Genomic DNA, 10,344 nt, shown 5'->3' on the forward strand with positions numbered 1-10,344 from the left:
CTCTCTCCTCACTCTTTCCAACTCCCTGAGGGCCCCCTCTCTCTCTCTCTCTCTCTCTCTCTCCCCCCTCACTCTTTCCAACTCCCTGAGGGCCCTCTCGTTCTCGCTCTCTCCCCTCACTCTTTCCAACCCCCACCCCCAACAAGCTCAGTCTCTCCTTAGTCTTTACAACCCAAATACACACAGGTTGGGCCTATTCACACAATCACAGAGGGGGTAATAAGCCACGGTGGCTTATTTACCCCCTCTCCCCCCGTGCATGATGGTCATGCCAGGGGATTTAAATAGTTATCCTCACCGGCACCACTTGCTGTGTCATGCAAACCCACGACACAGCAAACTGGGGCTTGGTGCTGTGGTTAATGAGCTGCCCCAGAACCCTACAACAGCCCATGGGTTCTGGTTGGCTTGTTAAAACACTGCAACAAGCCACCTTCACCGGGTTCACATGACACAGCAAGCTGCACCAGTGAGGGTAATTATGCCAATCCCACCAGCATGTGACTGGCATGTGTGGCAGGGCAAATATCAGAAATAGACAAAAAATGGCCTAAGACACACCCACAGTCATTTAAATAAAAACATTTAAAATGCCTATATCTCACTTTAAAACCATTTAAGGTGACTATCAATAAAATGAAAACAGCTCAGGGAGAGTCTTATTTCTTGATAGGTTCATTGCTTACTTTAATTGCTCACAAGAGACTGCTCCGAAGAATATCCCTTTGCTGTACATTGGATCTCCGTCAGCTAAGGACCCCATGTGGGAGAAGAGATACCCAGGTATGGGTGCTTTTTGAACTGGAAGCCCAGCATAATTAGTAATAGTGGTGGTGGTGGTGGTGTTAGTAGTACTTCTTGTTACTATTTTAAAGGGATGGAGAAAATGGAGGAGAGTCAGAATGGGGACTCTGTAACCCATAGAATCTTGGGTGCAGAATCTTGGAGCAGGGTGGACCGTGGTTTCCAGAATCCTGTCAGGCCTGGGGTCTAGCTCATGGCAGGTTGCCACAGAGTCCAGGTTTGACCCAGGGAGATGGTCACATGGGCCAGAGGTAGGAGGTATGGTCACTGATGGGCTGTAGGTCAGGTTCTGGGCTGGATAGGTGAGGTAGGAAGAAAGGGAGTCTGTAATGTTGCCTGACGGGCCAAGTTGCTCAGAATGCCAGGCCAGCCAAGGAGGAAGGTCTTTATAGGGCCTGGTGCATTTCCATTGGACTCCAAGGTGAGCTGACCATCTTCAGGCTGTGGAATCAGTTGATTCTACTCTGGCCAGTACTGCACCCTTGCCCTAAGCAACCTAGTCTGGCTGGTCAGAGGCCCTCAAGACACACACACACGCCCATGGTGCCTTATAAACTCTCTACATATAGAGCGGCCTTTCCCCAACCTGATGTCCTACAGATGTGTCGGAATACAGCTCCCATCCTGTCCCTGACAGCTGGCCAATGGCCATGGTGGCTGGGGATTATGGGGACTATAGTCAGATACATCTGGAGGGTTGGGGAAGGTTGTTATAGGGGATTGTAAAATGCCCCTTTTGCAGCAGCTACATTGCTAATGAACACAATATATCTTCTTCATCCTAGGCAAGTCCGTTCTGATCATCCTGGCTCTTGCAAAATATGAGTGGTTTGAGGAATGGAAGGAGGAAAAGGTCACTAAGAGAGGAGTGGAGTATGAAAGCTTCAAAAATAGCTTTGTGGAGAGTATGGTGGAGAGTATCTTGAAATTTTACCCTCAAATAAAAGATAAGGTAAGAGCACTTCTGGTGTGCCATCAAAGTGTGTACAGGAGCAGCAGAAGATAAACCTTTTCAACTCTCTCTAGATGACATCTAGTATGGAATGAGTTGTCTCAAGTTTTGGTTTGGCAAGCTGTAAGAAGGCTGCCCCACCATCTCCTTCAAGCCTCATGCTTTTGAGATCAGCTGACGAGACTCCAATGATACCTATACCCAGCAAGCTCATTAGATGAGGTGGGATTTGGGATCAGCCTTTCTTAGTCCTTTTGGAATTCTCTTAGAAGCAAGGCCTGTTCAAGACCTACCTTCTAAGTTTCATAATATTTTTTCAGAATATTACAAGTGGAACATGCAACAAAACATGACATTGTGGGGCTCTCCTGTTCATCACATCAGCCAAGGAGTGGACAGGTCTTAGGCTTGCCAGATCTACTTGGTTTTCTCCTAGAATCCTGAGGACCACCAACTGGAGCCTGGTGCAAACTAGTGGCTTTGGATAGTAGTCATAAAATTGAGGAGCAAGGTGCCTCTGAGCACACATTCAGCCCAGGAGCTTGTTTTCAGTCCCAGAATTGGGGCTCACACACAGATCCTTTGGCACACAAGTATACTCCCATTTCCCCCACAGGCTTTCTTAATTCCAGCAGCCTGTATTAGAGGGATAAAGGCTTTTCATCATCACCATTGTTAAACCATTGGGAGTCAGAAAGTCCTTGGTGATCTACTGCAAATGACCCAGAGAACTACCGGTAGATCCCAGTTTACCTTTTGCCCACCCCTGCCCTCTTCCCTGATACTCTCCCTGCCCCCAGGTTTTCTGTTGTTTTGTCTCCCAACAGACATTTGACATTCTGTGGCCTCTGAGCATGTTCAGTCACCATTGGGCTGTTTTGAAGTAGTTGTTCTGTTAAGTGATCAGCAGGGGTTTAATTTCTGCAAACTGAGTTCCCCCAATCATGTTAATACTTCCATCCTTTTTCTCAGTGCCTGTGTTTCGGCTGACATTCCTGTCGGCACTCGTCACCTCAGTTTGCTATTAGCAGGAATGGTTGTAGTTCGGCTTTCCACACTCCGTCCTCTTTGGTTTTCTGTTTCTCCCCACACACACCGAACAGTCAGTCAGCATTCCATGGTGGCCACTGAGCATGCCCAGTCCTTATTAGAGGATTTTAAGAGTTCCTCCCCCTAGGTTTTCCCCCTTAAATATCTTTTGCAAAATGTAGGCTTTCCCAAGCCTGCTGATACCTCCCACTTGTGCACGGATGGTGCTGTTTTGGCTACGTAAGGATCCACGCTCAATGAGTTCGCTAGTGGTATACACCAGCCTTTCCCAACCTGGAGCCCTCCAGATGTCTTGGATTACAGCTCCCATCTGGGGATGATGGGAGTTGTACTCCAACATATCTGGAGGACATCAGTCTGGGAAAGCTGGAATATATGACGAAAAAGCAGTATCTCCAGCAGGGGCGTTGCTAGGCCTGGGCCCTGGAGGCCCCTGCCCCAAATCTATTTCCCAAGGCCCCTGCCCTGAATCTGTTTCCCAGGGCACCCAGGATCTATCTTACAGAGCCCTGTATCCACTGGAACTAATGGAAGGGCTTTTTTCTCAGCTGAGTTGCCATTCAGGGAGAAATTTTCAAGGAGGATTGCAGCTAGGGAAGGAAAAATTAACTCTTCTCTTCCCACATGATGCAATACCACTACCCCATCTTCCCCTGCATGGCAATTAAGCTTAGGGGAAAAAACCCTTTTCCCATTAATTTGGGATGACCTGAGTCAGGCTGCAAAGTGACTGAAGAATTGGATGAGAAATTAATTGACTGGCTTTGCCGCCTGTGAAATTTAGATCCTAGTAATTATTTCTAAATTTGTGAATATAGATGTAAATTAGCACATGCAGATTTTATGCAGATTTCTGTCCTATGGGCCTGGGACCTGAATCTTTTAAGTGCCTAGCAACTCCTCTGGTTCTCAGGTCATTTGCTGGTCTTTTTGGGTGCTGATGACACAGGCCTCCTGGCCCAAGTCTCTTCTCTTTTGCCTTCCTTCTTCAGGGCACACACGTCTTAAGTAGCCCAAGAAAGGTGGGGAGTACCTTATGTATGTTGTGTTTTTTCTTTTTAAAAAGGCAGGTTCTAGACGAATAATGCATAATAAAATGATGATGATGATGCTGTCGAGCCACTCCATCTGTATCTTTCTCTGAACAGATTGAGCATATCTCTGCAGGAACACCCCTCACCAACTGCCACTACATTGGCTCTCCACAAGGAGAGATATATGGGGCAGACCACAGCATCTCCCGCCTCCAGGCAGAAGTCACGGCCACAATGAGACCTCAGACCCCTGTCCCAAACCTCTACCTGACAGGTAAATGCTCACCAATTCCAAAATTCCATGGTCATTATGTCTTAATTTTGTTGTTGTTGTTGTTGTTAGAACATAAGAAGAGCCATGCTGGATCAGACCAAGGGTCCATCTAGTCCAGCATTCTGTTCACACAGTGGCCAACCAGCTGTCGACCAGGAAACAACAAGCAGAACATGAGCGCAACAGCACCCTCCCGCCCATGTTCCCCAGCAACTGATCTATATAGGCACACTGCCTCTGATACTGGAGATAGCATATAGCCATCAGGACTAGTAGCCATTGATAGCTACCCTACCTCCACCATCACCCACGATCGCCTCTTAATATTGTGAACCGCTGAGAGATTTCATTTCAGTGGTAAATAAATGCCACAAATAAATAAATCACCTCCATTGTTAAGGAAAAGCTACTTAGGGAAGAGATTATTATGGAGTGGATAGGCCAGAAGTGAGGGGTGATGTATCGTTTTCAACACCTGTTCCTTCTCTGCCCCAAATCATCCCTTGCTAAGCAATTTTCTCCTTAAAGAAAAAATAGAAAAAGAAAACGGTGCCTAGGATTCTATTATATGCATCTGCATGTAACACATAGTTAGGACCTAAAAAAGTTGGACAGGGGAGGTAGGATTCTCTTTCCTTCCTGCCTGAGAGTACATAATACTGCTATAATGAGTGGCTCAGTTCTACCACTTAAGGTCAGTTTACATTCCAATTCCAAAGAAGGGCAATGCCAAAGAGCGTTCAGACTACCGTACAATTGCGCTCATTTCATATGCCAGCAAGGTGATGCTCAAAATCCTACAAGCTAGGCTTCAGCAGTATGTGAACTGAGAACTACCAGAAGTACAAGCTGGGTTCGAAAAGGCAGAGGAAGTAGAGATCAAATCGCCAACATTCGCTGCATCATGGAGAAAGCAAGAGAATTCCAGAAAAACTTCTATTTCTGCTTCATTGACTACACTAAAGCCTTTGATTGTGTGGATCACAACAAACTGTGGCAAATTCTTAAAGAGATGGGAGTACCAGACCACCTTACCTGTCTCCTGAGAAACCTGTACGAGGGTCAAGAAGCAACAGTAAGAACCAGACATGGAACAACCAATTGGTTCAAAATTGGGAAAGGAGTACAACAAGGCTGCATATTGTCGCCCTGCTTATTTAATTTATATGCAGAGTACATCATGAGAAACGCTGGGTTGGATGAATCACAGGTCGGAATTAAGATTGCCGGGAGAATTATCAACAACCTCAGATACACAGACGATACCACCCTAATGGCAGAAAGCGAAGAGGATCTAAAGAGCCCCTTGTTGAGGGTGAAAGAGGAGAGTGCAAAAGCTGGTTTGAAACTCAACATTAAAAAAACTAAGATCATGGCACCTGCCCCATCACTTCCTGGCACATAGAAGGGGAAGAAATGGCAGCAGTGACAGATTTTATTTTCTTGGGCTCCAAGATCACCGCAGACGGTGACTGTAGCCATGAAATTAAAAGACCCTTGCTCCTTGGGAGGAAAGCTATGGCAAACCTAGACAGCATAGTAAGAAGTGGAGGCATCACCTTGCCGACAAAGGTCCGTCTAATCAAAGCTATGGTTTTCCCAGTAGTAATGTATGGCTGTGAGAGCTGGACTATAAGGAAGGCTGAGCGCTGAAGAACTGATGCTTTCGAACTGTGGTGCTGGAGAAGACTCTTACGAGTCCCCTGGACTGCAAGGAGGTCCAATCAGTCAATCCTAAAGGAAATCAACCCTGAGTGCTCATTGGAAGGACAGATCCTGAAGCTGAAGCTGAAATATTTTGGCCACCTAATGCGAAGAGAAAACTCCCTGGAAAAGACCCTGATGCTGGGAAAGATTGAAGGCAAAAGGAGAAGGGGACGGCAGAGGATGAGATGGCTGGATAGCATCACCAATGCAATGAATGAACTTGAGCACTCTCCAGGAGAGAGCGGAGGACAGGAAGGCCTGGCGTGCTATGGTCCATGGGGTCACGAAGAGTCAGACACAACTGAACGACTGAACAACAAAGTTCTGCTATACAAACGGTAACCCATACAACCCCATTAAGGCACAGGAAAAGCTAACAAATGGGCATAGAGCCTCCATCAATCAAGATTAGGTGATAAACAAACAAAAAGCCCGCTCTCCTTTTCTCCAGTCCAATAGTGTCATTTACATGTAAGAACAAGATCAAGACCTTGGTTGCCAATTCCTGCTGTTCCAGGGACTTGAATGAAATTGTTCTGTCGGACTGAAATAATGAGACCGTCTCTCTTCTTACTTTAAGAGAGTGATGTGAAACCAGCTTGGGTGTACAAACAAAATTAAGAAGGCAGCCATGTGTTAGATAAATTACAATGCGGTAGCTGTGAAGGCCCTCTACGCTGGGAGCGTGCAGTCTTGCAAGAGGCCCAAGTGGAGCTTCTCCCCGTCTCTCTCTTAGTGCGCCACACAGCTCCTCCTTCTCTTATGTATTGTCATAATAATTTACCCTGTTGTGAAGGTATCTGAATCTATCATGCGTTGCCTACAGAGCAGAGCCTAGGAGTGGATGGCAAGCTGAGCAGATGGGCTGGCAAAATTAACCAGTCACAATCCATCACTCAGAGAAAGGAGTCTAAACAGAACTATAAAGGCATGCCTCCAGATCTAGGATCCTTTATATAGGTGATAAGGCAGAGGTCATCAAGTGAGCACTGCTAATGGGAGCGTGATCCATAGCTAAGAGGAGATCCAGATCAGAGGGTTGGATAAGAGCAGGTACACTATCTAAACCCTTTGCAAATGAGATGTTGATTCCTGCAGCAAAGAAGCGAGGGGGGCTAAGAGGATTTCCACTGAACAGGGTGTGGGTTTCAGCTTCCTGCATGTCCCGGTGAGTGGCAGAAGCTGCAAAAATTATGCAGAATAATGAAATGCATGCAGGTTTGCTCAAGTTGCAAAAGGTGTACAGGTCCCAGTTCAGTTTTCTTGGTATAGAATTCTTGGGGCTGCAACATTTCATTGATTTAGGTGGCAGTCCTGTACCCACTTACCTGGGAGCATGCCCCATGGAATCTGGTTGGACTTAATTCCGAGTAGAAACATGTGGGATTGTACTGTAAATCAGTATGATTTAACTGATGAAAAGCCTTGTAAACGACCCAGGCTGCGGACTTTAAAAAAAATAAGTTTTAATACAAGCACATATTTTTTTTAAACTGCACATCTTAGAACAACCTTCCCCAATATGGCACCCTCCAGATGTGTTGGACTACAACTCCCATCACCCACAGCTGTATTTTGTGTAATTACGGCCCTGACTATTGAGAAGAGGTGGGGCGAGGAAGAGGGTTGAGCAAAGACTGAAAAGAGACAGTGACGTCTTTCTTTTCCCCTAGGTCAGGATGTTTTTCTAGGTGGCTTCGCAGGAGCGCTTCACGGAGCCTTCGTCTGTGCTTCAGCCGTCCTGCAACGCAATCTTTACGTCGACCTTATGTGGCTAGGCAGAAAAATCAAAGCCGACGACACCAAAAAGAAAAACTGAGCCTTCAGCCCTCGCCTCCAGAAGGGGTCATGCTCCTCCTCCCAGCCGTAGACACGATACGAAAGCTGCCCGAGTTCTTTGTTTCCTCAGCAGAGGATGCTAACTGGTATCGAAACTAGCCATTCGCCTTGGTTTGCCACTGCGGAACTGTTCCAGTTCAGGGACACTGCTGTGGGGGGCACATTACAATCTTAATGTGTAGGCACATTGAGCCATTGTGCTAGTGTAACCCACTGATATATTTCCCTTTAAGAATTCTGGAGGGGGGATATTCCTGCACATGCTCAATAATGGAGTGAGATAAGGACTGGCCACCATTATGGGAAGTTACCCCAATTCAGTTTGGAAGACGCTTGCTTCCTCTTCTCTGTAAGGCCCTGAACTCTTGAGGCAGGTTAGTAGTGAGGTTTCCTTTAAACTGTTTAGAGTCATGATTTTCACAAACACTATGAGTTCCTTGTCTGTGTTCTTTTATATTATATAAAGGGCTGTCTGTAAAGTTTGTTCCTGTGTTACTAGACTCTGATCCACTTTGGGAAGGCTGCTGTAGAGCTGAGGTGAAATGAGAAGAGACTGTTTTCCCTCTTTGGCCAGCAGAAAAATCAAGCTTCAGGGAGAAGTTTTATATATTTTTTTCTTGTGGACCCAGTCTGAAAGTCAGAGCTTTGGGAGGGCTGTGCTCTGTTTTATTGTTTTGTGATATGTGAATTGTTATTTTTGTAAAATTCTTATACATGTACTATTATTGTTGATAATTAAGAAATTAAATGATATATGTTAGTTAATTGTCCCTGTATAAGGCCTTTGCTGTGAGTCCCTTTAGAGACCCTGTAGAAAGTGTTATACTAGGTTTGTTGTTGTTCAGTCGTGTCCGACTCTTCGTGACCCCATGGACCATAGCACGCCAGGCCTTCCTGTCCTGCGCTCTCTCCCGGAGCGTGCTCAAGTTCATATTCATTGCATCCGTGATGCTATCTAGCCATCTCATCCTCTGCCGTCCCCTTCTCCTTTTGCCTTCAGTCTTTCCCAGCATCAGGGTCTTTTCCAGGGAGTTTTCTCTTTGCATTAGGTGGCCAAAATATTTCAGCTTCAGCTTCAGGATCTGTCTTTCCAATGAGCACTCAGGGTTGATTTCCTTTAGGATTGACTGATTGGACCTCCTTGCAGTCCAGGGGACTCGTAAGAGTCTTCTCCAGCACCACAGTTCGAAAACATCAATTCTTCGGCGCTCAGCCTTCCTTATAGTCCAGCTCTCACAGCCATACATTACTACTGGGAAAACCATAGCTTTGATTAGACAGACCTTTGTCGGCAAGGTGATGTCTCTGCTTCTTACTATGCTGTCTAGGTTTGCCATAGCTTTCCTCCCAAGGAGCAAGCGTCTTTTAATTTCATGGCTACAGTCACCGTCTGCGGTGATCTTGGAGCCCAAGAAAGTAAAATCTGTCACTGCTTCCATTTCTTCCCCTTCTATATGCCAGGAAGTGATAGGGCCAGATGACATGATCTTAGTTTTTTTAATGTTGAGTTTCAAACCAGCTTTTGCACTCTCCTCTTTCACCCTCAACAAGAGGCTCTTTAGATCCTCTTCGCTTTCTGCCATTAGGGTGGTATCGTCTGCATATCGGAGGTTGTTGATAATTCTCCCGGCAATCTTAATTCCGACCTCTGATTCATCCAACCCGGCATTTCTCATGATGTACTCTGCATATAAGTTAAATAAGCAGGGTGACAATATGCAGCCTTGTCGTACTCCTTTCCCAATTTTGAACCAATCGGTTGTTCCATCTCTGGTTCTTACTGTTGCTTCTTGACCCTCGTACAGGTTTCTCAGGAGACAGGTAAGGTGGTCTGGTACTCCCATCACTTTAAGAATTTGCCACACTTTGTTGTGATCCACACAATCAAAGGCTTTAGCGTAGTCAATGAAGCAGAAATAGACGTTTTTCTGGAATTCTCTTGCTTTCTCCATGATGCAGCGAATGTTGGCGATTTGATCTCTAGTTCCTCTGCCTCTTCGAAACCCAGCTTGTACTTCCGGTAGTTCTCGGTTCGCATACTGCTGAAGCCTAGCTTGTAGGATTTTGAGCATCACCTTGCTGGCATGTGAAATGAGCGCAATTGTGCGGTAGTTTGAACACTCTTTGGCGTTGCCCTTCTTTGGAATTGGAATGTAAACTGACCTTTTCCAGTCTTGTGGCCACTGTTGAGTGTTCCAGATTTGTTGGCATATTGAATGCAGCACTTTAACAGCATCATCCTTTAGGATTTTAAATAGCTCAGCTGGAATACTGCCATCTCCGCTAGCTTTGTTGTTACTAATGCTTCCTAAGGCCCACTTGACTTCACTCTCTAGGATGTCTGGCTCAAGTTCAGTGACCGCACTATCATGGCTATCAGGGACATTCAGATCTTTCCTGTAGAGTTCTTCTGTGTATTCTTGCCACCTCTTCTTAATCTCATCTGCTTCCGTTAGGTCCCTGCCTTCTTTGTCCTTTATCATGCCCGTCTTTGCACAAAACGTTCCCTTGAGATCTCCAATTTTCTTGAAGAGATCTCTAGTCTTTCCCATTCTGTTGTTTTCCTCGATTTCTTTGCATTGTTCATTTAAGAAGGCCTTCTTGTCTCTCCTTGCTATTCTCTGGAACTCTTCATTCAGTTGGATATATCTTCCCCTTTCTCCTTTGCTTTTCGCTTCCCTTCT

The 10,344-nt window shown here is 45.8% G+C and overlaps 1 protein-coding gene across 3 annotated transcripts in view; it reads left to right on the plus strand.

The window, feature by feature from the left end:
* RETSAT (retinol saturase) overlaps window positions 1-8,435 on the plus strand; it is a 37,198-nt gene extending 28,763 nt beyond the window's left edge. For 2 of the 3 annotated variants that reach the window (XM_084803832.1, XM_084803833.1), the window contains 4 exons: window positions 674-783; window positions 1,590-1,756; window positions 3,955-4,114; window positions 7,495-8,435. In XM_084803832.1, coding sequence (XP_084659958.1) covers window positions 674-783; window positions 1,590-1,756; window positions 3,955-4,114; window positions 7,495-7,640 — 583 coding nt within the window. In that variant the 3' untranslated portion in view covers window positions 7,641-8,435. The remainder of the gene's footprint in view (window positions 1-673; window positions 784-1,589; window positions 1,757-3,954; window positions 4,115-7,494) is intronic. The other variant, XM_084803834.1, reaches the window with a different exon arrangement.
* Window positions 8,436-10,344: the final 1,909 nt, after the last annotated feature.

This window comes from Heloderma suspectum, chromosome 6 (assembly GCF_057233095.1).
Source record: "Heloderma suspectum isolate Gila_16-S chromosome 6, 16-S_ref, whole genome shotgun sequence".
NCBI lineage: Eukaryota > Metazoa > Chordata > Lepidosauria > Squamata > Helodermatidae > Heloderma > Heloderma suspectum.